The 16,019-nt window shown below is 52.0% G+C and overlaps 1 protein-coding gene across 7 annotated transcripts in view; it reads left to right on the top strand.

Moving 5' to 3' along the window:
* ANK1 (ankyrin 1) overlaps window positions 1-16,019 on the top strand; it is a 71,805-nt gene that overhangs the window by 34,622 nt on the left and 21,164 nt on the right. For all 7 annotated transcript variants that reach the window (XR_013185635.1, XM_077191804.1, XM_077191803.1 and 4 more), the window contains exons 3-21: window positions 317-415; window positions 1,785-1,883; window positions 2,573-2,671; window positions 3,168-3,353; window positions 3,469-3,567; window positions 4,850-4,948; window positions 5,229-5,327; window positions 7,737-7,934; window positions 8,411-8,509; window positions 8,848-8,946; window positions 9,197-9,295; window positions 10,179-10,376; window positions 10,534-10,632; window positions 10,716-10,814; window positions 13,765-13,962; window positions 14,191-14,289; window positions 14,719-14,817; window positions 15,383-15,481; window positions 15,574-15,666. Coding sequence is in view for 6 of the 7 variants with exons in the window: in XM_077191804.1 (XP_077047919.1) it covers window positions 317-415; window positions 1,785-1,883; window positions 2,573-2,671; window positions 3,168-3,353; window positions 3,469-3,567; window positions 4,850-4,948; window positions 5,229-5,327; window positions 7,737-7,934; window positions 8,411-8,509; window positions 8,848-8,946; window positions 9,197-9,295; window positions 10,179-10,376; window positions 10,534-10,632; window positions 10,716-10,814; window positions 13,765-13,962; window positions 14,191-14,289; window positions 14,719-14,817; window positions 15,383-15,481; window positions 15,574-15,666 (2,259 nt within the window). In the remaining variant the exon portion in view is untranslated. The remainder of the gene's footprint in view (window positions 1-316; window positions 416-1,784; window positions 1,884-2,572; window positions 2,672-3,167; window positions 3,354-3,468; window positions 3,568-4,849; window positions 4,949-5,228; window positions 5,328-7,736; window positions 7,935-8,410; window positions 8,510-8,847; window positions 8,947-9,196; window positions 9,296-10,178; window positions 10,377-10,533; window positions 10,633-10,715; window positions 10,815-13,764; window positions 13,963-14,190; window positions 14,290-14,718; window positions 14,818-15,382; window positions 15,482-15,573; window positions 15,667-16,019) is intronic.

The raw sequence follows: 16,019 nt of genomic DNA, 5'->3' as shown, positions 1-16,019 counted from the left end.
GCACACGAACACTGAGCTGTGGTTCCACCCATCCATAGGAAATTGCCAGCGTGGGCTGCATGGTTTGCTCATGGAGAAGCCTCCAGCATTAGTCAGCAACCCAGCACTCAGCTGGGTGAAGATTTCCTGGCAGTGTGGAGCTGCTGGTGGCACCATGGCTGGTGCTGGGTGTCAGAGCTCAGGCACAGGGAAATCACTCCTGCCCCGCCAGCCTGGACTTTCTCCAGCACAGGAGCTCAGAGCAGGGTGCTCCCCATAGAGCTCCATCCCCAGATGATGATGCCTGATGCCCCTTTCCCACCTTTGCTTCCTCCAGAATGGGCTGAACGCCCTGCACCTGGCCTCCAAGGAGGGCCATGTCAAAATGGTGGTGGAGCTGCTGCACAAGGAGATCGTCCTGGAGACCACGACCAAGGTAAGGACGAGGAAGCCTGGCCACAGTGGCCACAGCTCTGCACACTGCCTGTGCTGCCAGACACACCAGCAGCAGCTGAGCAGGGTCATGGTGTTTGCTGTCAGCCCCTGTGAGTGTGTCCACAGGGGTTTGAGGTTGAGGGAAGGGACGAGGATCTGACTCCGTGTTTCAGAAGGCTGATTTATTATTTTATGATAGATATTACATTAAAACTGTACTAAAAGAACAGAAGAGATTTCATCAGAAGGCTGGCTAAGAATAGAATAGCAAAGAATGATAACAAAGGTTTGTGGCTCGGCTCTTTGTCCGAACCAGCTGGGCTGTGATTGGCCATGAATTAGAAACAACCACATGAGCCCAATCCCAGATGCACCTGTTGCATTCCACAGCAGCAGATAACCATTGCTTACATTTTGTTCCTGAGGCCTCTCAGCTTCTCAGGAGGAAAAATCCCAAGGAAAGGATTTCCCATAAAAGATGTCTGTGACAAGCCCCCAGAGTGACTGTGCCAGGGGCAGTGCTGCTGGGCTGGGCCCTAGGACCAGGCTCTGCTCTTAGCACAGGTTTGGCATTTCTTGGTGGCTGAGAGGTGCCTCTGCCCTGTGGGGGCCATTGTGGACTTCAGAGAGGAGGAACATGAACCACAGCAAGGGCTGGTCCTGCCTTACCAGCATCTCCTCCAGGCACTGCCCCAGGGCAGCCCCTGCACGTTCCGGCACTGAGATGGCCTCAATACCATTGTCACAAGCCTGGAGAGCTCTGGTGCTCTGTAAATAACACATTGTCCTCTCATGCATCACCACAGCAGGTGTGGCTTTCTCTTGATGGTAATCAGGGCTGACAAAGGAGCCTCTCAGCACTGGCTGAAGGGCTGTGAGAACAGGAGGAGGCTCAGTTGCCACCTCCCTGGTGCCCTCACAGGGCTCTGGACACAGAGCAGGACCTGGCATTCTGCCACACCACCCAAAGGCACGGAGTCAGAGGAGCCTGTGTGTGCATCTTCCAGCCTGCTCATCATCCCTGCTGTCTGCTGGGATGCCTTGGCTGCCAGGGTGCACACTGCAGCCTTGCCTGAGCACTGCCAGCTCAGCTCCCCCGTCCTCCCCCCTCTGCTCCTCTCTCAGTGCTCAAGATGCACAGCACCTGACAGTGCACACAGCTCCTGCTGCCAGCAGCTTCATGGCAGAGATGAAATCACTCTCTTCTTCCCTGGCCAGCAAACGGGGAGGGTTTGGCTGGTTTACAGCAGGGATGGGACATGGAGTGAGAGCTGCACGGCCTTCTAAAGGTTTTTAGCATGTCAGGCCCATCTTTCCCTGGCATCCTGGGTTGCTTCAGCCCCTGAGGGCTGTTCTGTGGTGTCTTTCAGAAGGGAAACACAGCCCTGCACATCGCAGCCTTGGCTGGACAGCAGGACGTGGTCCGGGAGCTGGTGAACTATGGGGCCAACGTCAATGCACAGTCCCAGGTAGGGTGAGCTCTGCTCTGACACAGGCAGGCACAAATCCTGTGTGATGGTGGTGTCCTCGTGGTGGGAACTGTGCCCAGCAGGGCTATTTCAGCAGCCCTTGGCAATTTCCCTCTAGTCTTGCTCAGGACTGCTCTGCCAGGCTCCTGAAAAGAGGCAAACGTGCAAATGGTGTGGAGGGATCTTGAGGCTCATGGGGATTCCAGGATGGTCTCTGTTGAGGGAGTCCCTGTCAACACATGGATACCAGAGTGCTGAATTTACCCTGGGAGGACTCATAGCTGGTGCCCCCTAGCAAAGCTCTGAGATCTCCAGCAGCCCCTGCAGTTAAACACACTGTGCTTCCCTCACTCTCTCTTCCTAGGGCCTGGTAGGGCTGAAAGCTCTTCAGGTTTTGCCTGATAGCAGAATTGTCCCTGAAGCTAGGGACAACATCACCAGTGTTTCCTCTAAGCTGACTCTTACAAAGCACTGTTTGTTTCTGGATATGTGGAGCCTTGGGTTCCATCTCTCTGTGATTGTTCCCCTATTGCCAGGGTGTTTTTTTTGTCTTTTTCACCCACACAATGGAGGCTTCTGCCCCTGTTCACTGACCTGGGAGAGTGGGTGTTGATGGGGGTACAGGTGTTCAAAGAACTCAGATAACACGAGGAAGAGTTGTGCTGATGTCCATGGCCCTGTGTTTGCAGAAAGGCTTCACACCTCTCTACATGGCAGCGCAGGAGAACCACCTGGAGGTTGTGAAGTTCTTGCTGGAAAATGGAGCCAACCAGAATGTAGCCACAGAGGTGAGATGTGACCGTGTTCACAGGGGTTTTTGGGTTGGGGAAGAGACCAAGATCTGACTCCATGTTTCAGAAGGCTTGGTTTATTATTTTATGATATATATTACATTAAAACCATACTAAAAGAATAGAAGAAAAGGTTTCATCAGAAGGCTGGCTAAGAAAGGAATGATAACAAAGGTTTGTGGCTCGGCTCTCTGTCCGAGACAGTCGGACTGTGATTGACCATTAATTAGAAACAACCACATGAGGCCAATCCCAGATGCACCTGTTGCATTCCACAGCAGCAGATAACCATTGGTTACATGTTGTTCCTGAGGCCTCTCAGCTTCTCAGGAGGAAAACTCCCAAGGAAAGGATTTTCCCTAAAAGATGTCTGTGACAGTAAGGTCCTCGGGGAGGAGCCCGTGGCCCTGCTTGTGTGGCTACTGAGGGATGCAGTCCCTGGCTGATGGCTGGGGATCCATGGCTCCTGGACTCTCTCCTTTCCCCTTGGCAGGATGGCTTCACTCCCCTCGCTGTGGCTCTGCAGCAAGGGCATGAGAACGTGGTTGCTCACCTCATCAACTACGGCACGAAGGGCAAGGTGCGCCTGCCCGCCCTGCACATCGCAGCCCGCAACGACGACACCCGCACGGCCGCGGTGCTGCTGCAGAACGACCCCAACGCTGACGTCCTCTCCAAGGTGGGGGCTTTTCCTCTGCTGTCTCTGGCAGAACAGCAGCTCGCTGGGCTGTATTTGTCCATGGTTTCAGCAGGGAGCTTGTGTCTGGCTGGCTGACCCCTCCTTCTTTCCCCAGACTGGATTCACCCCTTTGCACATTGCAGCCCACTATGAGAATCTCAGCGTGGCCCAGCTGCTGCTGAACCGTGGGGCCAGTGTCAACTTCACACCCCAGGTGAGTGCAGAGTGGGGAGACACTGGGGCTTGTGCTGCTCCAGCGCCAGAGGAGGACGCTGTGCCTCTTTATCCATGATGATGTCCATGGCCCTGTGTTTGCAGAAAGGCTTCACACCTCTCTACATGGCAGCGCAGGAGAACCACCTGGAGGTTGTGAAGTTCTTGCTGGAAAATGGAGCAAACCGGAATGTAGCCACAGGGCATGGGCATGCTAGCTGCCAGGGCATGCTAGTGGGGCCATGCAGGAGAAGTGGGACTATGCAGACTATGCAAAAAGCAGCACAGATTCATGGGGAGTTGCAATCAATAACAACCATGGGCCTTTTCTGCTATGGATCCCTGCTGTTAGAAGCAGCCATGCATCCCTAAAGCTCTTGGGGACCTTGTCTCCATGCTGGTGCTGCTGCTGCAGGGCAGAGCTCGTAGAACCTGCAGTCAGGATGCTTCTTCCAAACCTAAAGGTGAAGCCCAACCCATCAGCTGGTGTGTGGGAATCCACAAAATCAGAGGGGTTTGGGAAAGCTGCAAAAGGCCTCAGAGACAGCAGAACTGTGATTAGAGCTAAGCAGCAGCCATGAGATTGGGCAGCAGAAAAATTATTTAAACTGTAGAAAAGCAAGGACAAATAGAACAATGGTCTGTGTATTAACACTTGTCTAGAATAATTCTCTAAACTACAGAAAAGTTTATCTAGAGAGATATTAGGAAGTTCTAAGCATAATAATGGAGCTCTGTGCATTGTGTTTGAAGGCTCACAAGCAGGGATTGTATTTGAAATAAGCAAGCATTGTTTAACCAAAGGTACCCTGTGCTTATAGTGGTTGGACAGAACCACTGTCAATATAGAATATATACTATTCAGATATAAATACTGTCAATGTGCTTTTGCTTTGTGGGATTGGTCAAAACACTTATAAAGAGAGTTGTAACATTTAGTTCTGTGTCTGCTGCCTGGGATGTGAGCTGGTGGCATCTTCCCATTGTCATAACCATGGAATGAGGCTGATGCTGGAAAATCAAACAGCTCAAGGCACGTTCCCAGCAGTCCTGTCCTGTTGGTGATTTGTGCAGAGCCCCTGGCTGGTGATACTGGTGCTTTCCTCCAAGCTCTGTGCAGCTTCTGTCTGCAGCCCTTAGCTCGCTGCCCTGTTAAACAAGCTGTTCCCCAGTGCTGTCCCTGGGCAGAGATGCAGCTCTCCCCGCCCTCTCTCCTTTGTTTGCTGCCTTCTTGAAAGAGGAGGGAGTGCTCCTTCTGAGAGCCTGTTCATTCCTCCTGACAGAATGGGATCACTCCCCTGCACATCGCTTCCCGCCGGGGCAACATCATCATGGTGCGGCTGCTGCTGGACCGTGGGGCCCAGATAGAGACCAGGACCAAGGTGAGGGCACTTCTGAGCACATCCATCTCCCTCCCTGAGCTCCCCGTGCCCAGTGCTTGCCCTGCAGACACCCTGCTGGCACTGGGAGAGCTCTCTGGTGCACTAAGGGTTTTTTGCTGGCGCATAGAGAGGTGAGGGAAATCTGCACGGCTACAGAGCTGAGGCCAGGCTCGGTTTTGCCTTATTTTTCAACAAGTCCACAGTCCCTGTTAGCCCTCTAGCTGAGGGAACCCTGCCTTTCCATGCCATACTGAGCCCTTGAACCCTCCTCTTTTCCCAGGATGAGCTGACCCCTCTCCACTGTGCAGCGCGCAATGGACACGTGAGAATTGCAGAGATCCTCCTGGACCATGGGGCTCCCATCCAAGCCAAAACCAAGGTACCCAGGGACGTGGTGGGGCTGTGGTTGGTGCCAGGTCCCAGGGCAGCACAGGGGTAACAAGGTGTGCACAGCTGCTGGATGGCACCCATGATTGGCTTGGGGCTGTTTTTGCCCTGGTGAGGGGTAAGAAGCCTCCTGCCCTACTTGGCCTGAGCTGGAGAATCTTGACTCCATGTTTCAGAAGGCTGATTTATTATTTTATGATAAATATTATATGAAAAGAAAATGATTTATTAAAACTATACTAAAGAATAGAAGAAAGGATTTCATCAGGAGGCTAGCAAGGAAAGGAAAGAATGATAATAAAATCTTGTGACTGACCAGAGAGGCTGAGACAGCTGGACTGTGATTGGCCATTAATTAGAAACAACCACACGAGACCAATCAAAGATGCACCTGTTTCATTCCACAGCAGCAGATAATCATTGTTTTTCTTTTCCTCTGAGGCTTTTCAGCTTCTCAGGAGAAGAAGGTCCTAGCAAAAGGGATTTTTCATAAAATGTGTCTGTGACAGTCTGGGGCTGCAAGGTGTGGTATTCACAGGCCCTCTGAACAGAGAGAAGCTGTGAGACAAGCAGAGAAGAGGGAAAACACAATTCTGATCTTGCTTGCTGTGCTAAAGTAGAATGCAATATGGAGATTGGTCACCCAAAGTGAGGATGTTCTGTTCCCTTGGTCTGTCAGGGCCAGGTGTGTGTGTGTGTGTGGGGCTGTCATGGGACAGTCACCAGAGAATCAGAGATGAGTGCAGTGTGAGCAGCTGTGAGCAAGAGTGAGTGCAGGGCAGATTCAGTTTAGATGAAATGTACTTAGTATAGTATAATAAAGTCATCAATTAGCCTTCTGATGATGGAGTCAGATGCATCATTCTCTATCCCCTTCATCAGAGTCACCTTTGATTTACAATATCAAGGCAGGGGCAGGGTAGGATAAGGTCCCCTGCCCCAGAGCAGGCTTTGCCTCCGGGTTTGCTCAATTATAGCTGCTCATAAGTAGCTCGCTTGGGTTTCAGGATGGCAAACTTAAAATTCATTTTGCTTGGTTTTTCTTGCTAGACCATGATGCAAAAAGTACAAGGGTTGATCTTTGCTATTTATAGCTTAGTTTTCATTATTATTTCACCTTTCCCTTATGGCACATAGGCCTATCTGGATAGCTCAGTCCCTCTTGGAGACAGAGTGCCCGAATACCCAGGCCACTTGTAGCTGTGGCTGCATTAACCAAGCTTGGTGGATTTCAGCTCTTTAGTGATTATCAGCTCTCTTAGGACTCCAGCTCTTGCTCACTAAGGCACCTGTGGGCTAAGGGGAGAAGCAAACACAAGAGAGGAGAAGAACAAATTATCCTGGGGGTTCCACAGCGATGGTTTTATTGAGGGGTCTGTGAAGGGTTCCAGCGATGGCTCTGCTTCTGCCAAATGGGCTAAAACAGCCCCTTTTTATAGGGTACAGAGGGATCCAAACTTGTCCAATAGTAGGGGTTAGGGAAAAGGGAGCTATGGGATTACAGAGATAAGCTGGGGTCTGAGAGGTGGAAGAGACGAGCCTATTTTGCTGTCTCATCATGACTCAGCAGTTCCTACTGTTAGGTCTCAGCCCTCCACGGAGCCTTGGTCAATTCTATGGGGTCTGCTACAGTGGGATGCCTGGACCCCTGGTGGCCCAGCAAGGCAGGGGCAGGGAGGGATGCCTGGACCCCTGGTGGCCCAGCCTTGAGGCTCTGCTCCATGGTTCTCCATGGATCTCTATGGTTCTCCATGGATCTCCATGGTTCTCCACGGTTCTCCATGGATCTCCACGGTTCTCCATGGTTCTCTATGGTTCTCCGTGGTTCTCCGTGGTTCTCCATGGTTCTCCATGGTTCTCTATGGTTCTCCGTGGTTCTCCATGGTTCCCCACGGTTCTCCATGGTTCTCTATGGTTCTCTATGGTTCTCCGTGGTTCTCCGTGGTTCTCCGTGGTTCTCCATGGATCTCTATGGTTCTCCATGATTCTCCATGGTTCTCCGTGGTTCTCCATGGTTCTCCGCGGTTCTCCATGGATCTCCATGGTTCTCCATGGTTCTCCATGGTTCTCTGTGGTTCTCCATGGTTCTCCATGGTTCCCCACGGTTCTCCATGGTTCTCCACGGTTCCCCATGGTTCTCCATGATTCTCCATGGTTCTCCGTGGTTCTCCATGGTTCTCCGCGGTTCTCCATGGTTCTCCATGGTTCTCTGTGGTTCTCCATGGTTCTCCATGGTTCCCCACGGTTCTCCATGGTTCTCCACGGTTCCCCGTGGTTCTCCATGGTTCTCCATGGTTCTCTGTGGTTCTCCACGGTTCTCCATGGTTCTCCGCGGTTCTCCACGGTTCTCCATGGTTCTCCACGGTTCTCCACGGTTCCCCATGGTTCTCCACGTTTGCAGAATGGCTTGTCGCCCATCCACATGGCAGCCCAGGGTGACCACCTGGACTGCGTGCGCCTGCTGCTGCAGTACAGCGCCGACATCGACGACATCACCCTGGACCACCTCACGCCCCTGCACGTGGCCGCTCACTGCGGGCACCACCGCGTGGCCAAGCTGCTGCTGGAGAAGGGGGCCAAGCCCAACTCCCGAGCCCTGGTGAGGAATGGAGGGTGGCCTCTGACCGTGTTCACAGGGGTCTCAGGTTGAGGGAATGACTTTATGTTTCAGAAGGCTTGATTTATTATTTTATGATATATATTACATTAAAACTATACTAAAAGAATAGAAGAAAGGGTTTCTTCAGAAGGCTGGCTAGGAATAGAATAATAAGGAATGATAACAAAGGTTTGTGGCTCGGATTCTTTGTCCGAGCCAGCTGGGCTGTGATTGGCTATTAATTAGAAACAACCACATGAGACCAATCCCAGATGCACCTGTTGCATTCCACAGTAGCAGATAACCAATGTTTACATCTTGTCCTTGAGGCTTCTCAGCTTCTCAGGAGGAAAAATCCTAAGGAAAGGATTTTTCATTAAAGATGTCTGCGACAGTGGGGAGGCTGGGCCAGGGGAGAGGGAGAGTTCACACAAATGACTGTCCGTCTGTCCGTCTGTCCGTCTGTCTGTCTGCAGAATGGCTTCACGCCCCTCCATATTGCCTGCAAGAAAAACCACATCCGAGTGATGGAGCTGCTGCTGAAGACGGGTGCCTCCATTGATGCTGTCACAGAGGTAGGTGGGCTGAGCCCATCCTCAGCTCTGCTGACTCTGCATGGGCAGTGTGGGCAGCATGGCAGGATGTGGTGTCCCTGCTGCTACTGCCATGCCCCCAGCACTTTTCTTGGTGCTCTTTGCAGCTCAGATTTAGTCTGGCAGTGCCTTCCTGAAGGGCAAGGAGATGCAGGGGAGACAGCAGCTCCCTGTGTTTCCTCCACACTCACCTGCCAGGGTCCTTGGGCAGACTGGAGACTCAGATTTTACCTGTCCTGGGGAGAAGGAGAAGGGGACAGTAAGAGATATTGCCAAGGCCATAAGTCCTATCTTGTTTTTTGGCCCCTTTCTCTTCACAGTCTGGCCTGACCCCCCTGCATGTGGCTGCCTTCATGGGACACCTGCCCATCGTCAAGACTCTGCTGCAGCGTGGAGCCTCTCCTAATGTGTCCAACGTGGTGAGTCCCACCCTGGCTGGGGCTTTGGAAGCTCAGAGTATTGGGGTCCAGCAGGGTATCCAGGTCCTGCACCCTCTGTTCACCTGAGCAGTCCCTGGTGCCCTCTGCTTTGTGCTGAATCTGCCATGCACTCACACCATGCACAACGAACCAGTAGGGGTTGCAGGCACTGCTCTCCTGTGTTCAGAATGACTGCAGAAAGGCATTTCCCCTCCTTTGGCCTCACCACTTTATCCTGTCTTTGGTGCAGAAAGTAGAGACTCCCCTACACATGGCAGCCAGAGCTGGGCACACCGACGTGGCAAAGTACCTGCTGCAGAACAAAGCCAAAGCCAATGCCAAGGCCAAGGTAGGTGCAGAGGAGCTGCTGATAATCAGCTCTGGGAACAGCTGGTGCTGGGTTTCTTTGCTGTGCCCAGAGTGCTGCCTACCAGGGGCTGTGCAACAGTGGGAGCAGGGCTGGGGTCCCTTTGGCATCACAAGAAGGGACTGGTCTGCCCAGACTGTTGGGAAGGAAGAAAGTTTGGCAAGAAAGTCTCACAGATATGTGTGCTTAGCAGAAAGATTTTTAAATGTAGAGTCTGATGAAAGAATAGAGATGGAAGCAAGTTTTGATATGGAAGAAAAGAATTGCTGAGCCAGTCTCACTGGATAACCAAGGAGGCAAAGTTAGAAGTTAGAAGAAGTTTTTATAGCTTAGAGCAAAAGATAAACCCACCTCAAACAAGAAGATGTTTTTACCAAGCAGAAAGCACAGGCAAACAAGGCAGCAAATGTGGCAAGTAGAAAAAAGGTCTCAGAATTTTCCACTGCAAGAAAACTGAAAAACAACTTCCAGCTTAAACTGCAGTGTACTGACTGTTAGTGACTGGAGAACAGTAACATGGATATGGTAATTATAGTAGCTATGAGAGGCTATAGATAAAAGTTAAGGTATAGATTGGTTTTACTGTATGAAGATGCTCAGCAAAGAAAAGTATAGAATGCATTGTAACCAAAAGAAAAGTAAATAATGCATTGTAACCAAAACCAAAGGGTTTCCAGGCCTGCCTGCAGCTGGAGCTGGCAGCTGTGGGCACAGCTCTGTCACCCACCAGCCTGGACTGCTGTAACCTCTTAGATGGAATAAACTGCATTTTGTGTACAATAAACTGCATTTTGGTGAGCTGCCTGCAGTCCCACATCTCTCATTTAAGCTCTTACACCAGACAGCTTCTTTGCCACCCTCACAGGATGACCAGACTCCTCTGCACTGTGCTGCACGCATCGGCCACACTGGCATGGTCAAACTCCTTCTGGAGAACAACGCCAACCCCAACCTGGCCACCACAGCAGGGCACACGCCCCTGCACATCACTGCCAGAGAGGGGCACATGGACACAGCCCAGGCCCTGCTGGAGAAGGGAGCCTCACAGACCTGCATGACCAAGGTAGGCTGCTGAGCCCGCTGCTGTGGAAGGCTCAGCTGGGGCAAGGCTGGTGGCACAGTGTCCCTGTGGCAGGAGGGGCAGCCTCCTCCTGTGTTGCAGCAGGTGCCAGCTCTCTCTTCATCTCTGCCACCCTGTGATGGGCTGCCTTTCTCCTCAGAAAGGATTTACCCCTCTCCACGTTGCAGCCAAGTATGGAAAGGTGGATGTGGCAGAGCTGCTGCTGGCACACGACGCTCAGCCCAATGCGGCAGGGAAGGTGAGAGTTGCTTCTGTGGGAGGAGTGGTCTCGTGTGGGGACAGGCTCTGTCTCACCTGTCTGTCCTCTCTCCCCCACTACAGAATGGCCTGACTCCACTGCATGTGGCTGTGCACCACAACAACCTGGAGATTGTCCGGCTGCTGCTTCCCAAGGGCAGCTCCCCACACAACTCAGCCTGGGTGAGTCTGGGCTGGGCTTCCCTGGGCATGTGGGGACGTGGGGATGTGGGATTTGGGGTGTGATGGTGTCCACAGGGGTCTCAGGTTGAGGGAAGAGACGAGGATCTGACTCCGTGTTTCAGAAGGCTTGATTTATAATTTTATGATATATATATTACATTAAAACTGTACTAAAAGAATAGAAGAAAGGATTTCATCAGAAGGCTAGCTAAGGATAGAATAGAATAGAATAGAATAGAATAGAATAGAATAGAATAGAATAGAATAGAATAGAATAGAATAGAATGATAACAAATGTTTGTGGCTCAGACAGAGAGTCCGAGTCAGCTGGGCTGTGATTGGCCATTAATTAGAAACATCCTACATGAGACCAATCACGGATCCACCTGTTGCATTCCACAGCAGCAGATAATCCATGTTTACATTTTGTTCTTGAGGCCTCTCAGCTTCTCAGGAGGAAAACTCCTAAGGAAAGGATTTTTCATAAAAGATGTCTGTGACAGTGGGGATGTGAGGATGTGGGGATGGGGAGATGTGGGGATATGGGGATGTGGGCATGTGGAATGTGGGCATGTGGGGTGTGCTGTGTGTCCAGTGCCAGCCTGGGGCCAGCCCAGCCCCTCAACCCTGGCACTCAGGGAATGCATGAGGGCCTGATCCCCACCAGGCTCTCTCCATGAGGCACAGTGATGCCTGCCTGTCCTCAGAGCGGGTGGAGCAGGCAGGCAGGGTGCCAGGCCGTGGTCCTGCTCCAGCAGATAGGGCTGTGTCAGGGATGGTCCTGCTAGCAGCACGCTGGCTGCTGCTGCTGCTGCTGCTGCGTGGGGAACGTGTTTCCATGGCAAGTCCTGCAGAGCAGCGCTGCAGTCTGGCAGCTTGGGAAAGCACAGGCAAATGTTTGCATGCAGCTATGAAGCAGTGAGTCACAAAACCCACAGGCTTGTGAGAATCACCCAGCTCTGAGCCTGAGCATGGCGAGCATCTCCCCACAGAGCCCACCAGCAGGCGCCTTGCTTCCCGTGCTGTTTGCAAAAGCTGCGTCCTCAAAACAGCCAAGTGGCTGCTGGTGCCAGCCCTGCCCATCTGGCACTTCCCTCTCCCCTGTGCAGACATGCTGGTGAGAGGAACGGTGGATTTGTCTTTGCAAACAAGCTGTGGGTCTGCTGGGAGATAAAACCAGCACTGGGAGAGAAAAGAAACAATGGGAAGGATTCCACTGATTGATGAATGGAAAAAGAGATTTGCTTTTACAAATAAACTTTAGGGTTGCTGGTAAATGAAATTAGACATTGAAAGATGAAAGAAACAATGGGGAAGAAAAATCCCCTAAATTCCATAAGAATTAAAAAATTTAAAGGGAGGGTTGTGCATTATAGGGGAATCTTGGGTATCAGGTGTGTTTGCAGGTCTGAACCTCTCAAGTACCTCAGAAATGGGGAAAAACCCCTAAATTCCATAAGAATTAAAAATTAAAAGGGAGGGTTGTGCATTATAGGGGAATCTTTGGTATCAGGTGTGTTGGGAGGTCTGAACCTCTCAAGTACCTCAGAAATGGGGAAAGAGAGAAGGGAAATGCAGACGGGAAATTGGGATAAAAAGGGAGGCTGCATCCTCCAAAACTGGACAGACCCCAGGGCCTCTCCCTTGATTGGAATAAAGTAAAAAGACTCCTCTGTCTCCTTTTTGGACATAAACCTCTGGTGTTTGTGGGTAATTTCCCTGACAGCGGGCAGGCCCGGGGAGCAGCTGGTGCCAGCCCCTGGTGTGCCTGTGTGTCAGCCCGGGCAGTGGGTGGCTGCCAGCTGCTCTGCTCCTGCAGCCTGGCACCACGGGCAGGGCTCGGGGCCCTGCAGGCTCTGCCTGAACGCTGATGCCCTGTGGTGCTGGGAGGTTGAGCTCCACACCTCAGCCAGGCTCATCCCTGTGCCTGCCCCAGGAGGGTGCACACTGTCCTGGTAGTGTGACCGTGCTCACAGGGGCTCTTGGGTTGGGGAAGAGACCAAGATCTGACTCCATGTTTCAGAGGGCTTGATTTATTGTTTTATGATATATATTACATTAAAACTATACTAAAAGAATAGAAGAAAGGATTTCATCAGAAAGCTAGCTAAGAATAGAATAGGAAAGAATGAATAGGCTTGTGTCTCAGACAGAGAGTCCGAGACAGTCGGACTGTGATTGGCCATTCATTAGAAACAACCACACGAGACCAATCCCAGATCCACCTGTTGCATTCCACAGCAGCAGGTAATCATTGGTTACATTTTGTTCCTGAGGCCTCTCAGCTTCTCAGGAGGAAAACTCCTAAGGAAAGGATTTTCCATAAAAGCTGTCTGTGACATTATAGGGCACCAAACAACACAATTGCACACACGGCTGCTCTCACGGTGAAGAAAATTGAAGTTTATTTTCTGGCTCCAGCATTTATAGTTTTCTAAAAGTGGCAGTGGATTGGAGTGTGACAGTGCCACCTCTCCAATGACACCGGACAAACCAACAGTTTATCAAATCTCTCCTCCTCCATAAAAGAATGCAAAACAATGAGTGATTTACAGAAAGCGTGTGAGAAAGTTCGTTACAAGAATGTAAACATCAGAAGGCTTAGAAAATCTTAAAAAATCAGGATGACATCACACTGCTGCAGAAATTAATGTGTAGAAAACTCCAGGACAGCCCACCCCAGTCACACCTGAAGCAGGTGGTCCTTGGAACCCCCCCTTGGGTTCCAAAGGGAGTTCCCTTGCTGACTTGGCTTGAAGGGTGGGTGGGATTTGGCATCAGTGCCAGGGCTGGTTGCTGTCAGAGAGATGGTGCTAGGGGGGCACCCCTGAGCTCTGGAGGCAGCCAGGAAGGGCAGGCCTGGCCTGCAGAGGGGTAGGGTGGCACCTCCTGTGCCTTGAGCTCTGCTTGGCAGGGCTGAGCGCTGCAATGAGCCTCTCTCTCCCTGCAGAACGGGTACACCCCCCTGCACATCGCTGCCAAGCAGAACCAGATGGAAGTGGCCAGCAGCCTGCTGCAGTATGGGGCCTCTGCAAATGCTGAGTCCATGCAGGGAGTCACTCCCCTGCACCTGGCTGCCCAGGAGGGGCACGCAGACATGGTGGCACTGCTCCTCTCCAAACAAGCCAACGGCAACCTAGGCAACAAGGTAAGCTGTCCCAGAGCATCCTGCCAGGCTGGAGGCAAACCAGCCAGCAGAGAACAGCAGAGAACAGCAGAGAACAGCAGAGAACAGCAGTCTGGAGGGTGGTGCAGCTCCTGTGCCTCCTGCCTTTGGGCAGCAGGGCACTGTGTCAGTCAGTTTGCCAGGCTGCAGACCAAGAGAGTCCCTGCTGTGGTGGCAGTGCCACTGTGCTGAGACCTCCTCTCTTTGCAGAGTGGCCTGACTCCTCTCCATCTCGTGGCCCAAGAGGGGCATGTGCAGGTTGCTGACGTTCTGGTGAAGCATGGAGTCACAGTGGATGCAGTGACCAGGGTAAAGTAGTGCATTGACCATGGCTTTGGTGAAACACATGGGGGAGCTACCTCTAGGCCTGCTCAGGGAAGAGCATTTATTTTCTTTTTATTTCTGCAAGAGACTCCCTTCCAGCAGGCATCCTTACCACTTTGCCCCTGTGTCCTGGGGGCTTTTCCTCCTCTTCCCCCCCTGTGTCCTGGGGGCTTTTCCTCCTCTTCCCCCCACCTCTCTGGAGGGGTGATTCTTGCCTGCTCCTGTAGCTCACCTCTGTACCCACAGGTACAGCATGGTTTGAAGCCCTGTGCTTTGGCCTTGGGCTTTTGGGGAGCCCCCACATGCGTGCCTCATCCTTCATGCACGGGGGCTTGCCTGTGGGAGGAGCATATCCAAGGCAGAAGGGTGGAAAGAAGTGGTGAGGGCACAGAGAGACCTGATCTTGTCTTTCAGATGGGCTACACCCCGCTGCACGTGGCCAGCCATTATGGGAACATCAAGCTGGTGAAGTTTTTGCTGCAGCACCAAGCACATGTCAATGCCAAGACTAAGGTACAGAACTCCAAGGACCCTTCTGCCATGGGCAAATGTGGTGGCGTTCACAGGGGTTCCAGAACAAGGGAAGAGATGAGAATCTTGACTCCATGTTTCAGGAGGCTGATTTATTGTTTTATGATATATATTATATTTAAAGAAAATGATATATTAGAACTAGAATAAAAGAATGGAAGAAAGGATTTCATCAGAAGGCTTGAAAGGAATAGAAAGGAATGATAACAAAACTTGTGACTCTCAGAGAGTCCGAGCCAGCTGGACTGTGATTGGTCATTAATTAGAAACATCCACATGAGACCAATCACAGATGCACCTGTTGCATTCCACAGCAGCAGATAACCATTGTTTACATTTTCCTTTGAGGCCTCTCAGCTTCTCAGGAGAAAAATCCCTGGCAAAGGGATTTTTCATAAAATATCACGGTGACAGCGCAGGTTGACGGGGAAGTGGAGCTGTGCTCATGCTCCAGGCACGCAGCCCTGTGTGCGAGAGGCCTGGGGGGGCCATTTCTGGGGCAGCACCTTCCAGAACTGATTGCAGCGTGCTCTGTGCTCCCCTGCAGCTGGGCTACACCCCCCTGCACCAGGCAGCGCAGCAGGGCCACACGGACGTGGTGACGCTGCTGCTGAAGCACGGCGCGTCCCCCAACGAGATCAGCACGGTGAGTGCCGTGCCCCCCTGCTCCTCTGCGCTCCGGGGCAGCTCCCTGAGCTGCCCTCTGGCTGCTGCTCACCCTCTTTCCCCCGCGCACAGAATGGCACCACTCCCCTGGCCATCGCCAAGCGCCTCGGCTACATCTCTGTCACAGACGTGCTCAAGATTGTCACAGAGGAAACCGACATCCCGGTGAGCCCCTGGGTGCCAGGGCCAGGATGCTGGGGAGGAGGGCTGGGGCTGGGAAAGGTCTGCAGCTGCGTGCCCAGCCCGAGTGCAAGGAGTCAGCTGCAGGTGGCTGTGCAGCAAAATATTGGTCTCCTCCAGCCAGGTCTCACAAGCTCTTGGAGGTTATTTCACACCCAAGATAGCTCAGCTACCTCAGAAGGTATAGAATCAGCAGGATGGCTTCTGTGGTACTGTTGGAAACAAAAAGGTTTTATTGAAAGGCAAAATCACAAAACTCTTTACAGAGAAACATCTCAGTGCCAGGACATCTTTGGCTCCAGTAAGGAAGGCCACAGGGTTGCAGTCTTTCTAAGAGA

The sequence above is a fragment of the Agelaius phoeniceus genome, chromosome 30, assembly GCF_051311805.1.
Source record: "Agelaius phoeniceus isolate bAgePho1 chromosome 30, bAgePho1.hap1, whole genome shotgun sequence".
NCBI classification, from domain to species: domain Eukaryota; kingdom Metazoa; phylum Chordata; class Aves; order Passeriformes; family Icteridae; genus Agelaius; species Agelaius phoeniceus.
The sequence above is the reverse complement of the archived record's forward strand: the minus strand, read 5'-3'. Positions and strand labels throughout refer to the sequence as shown.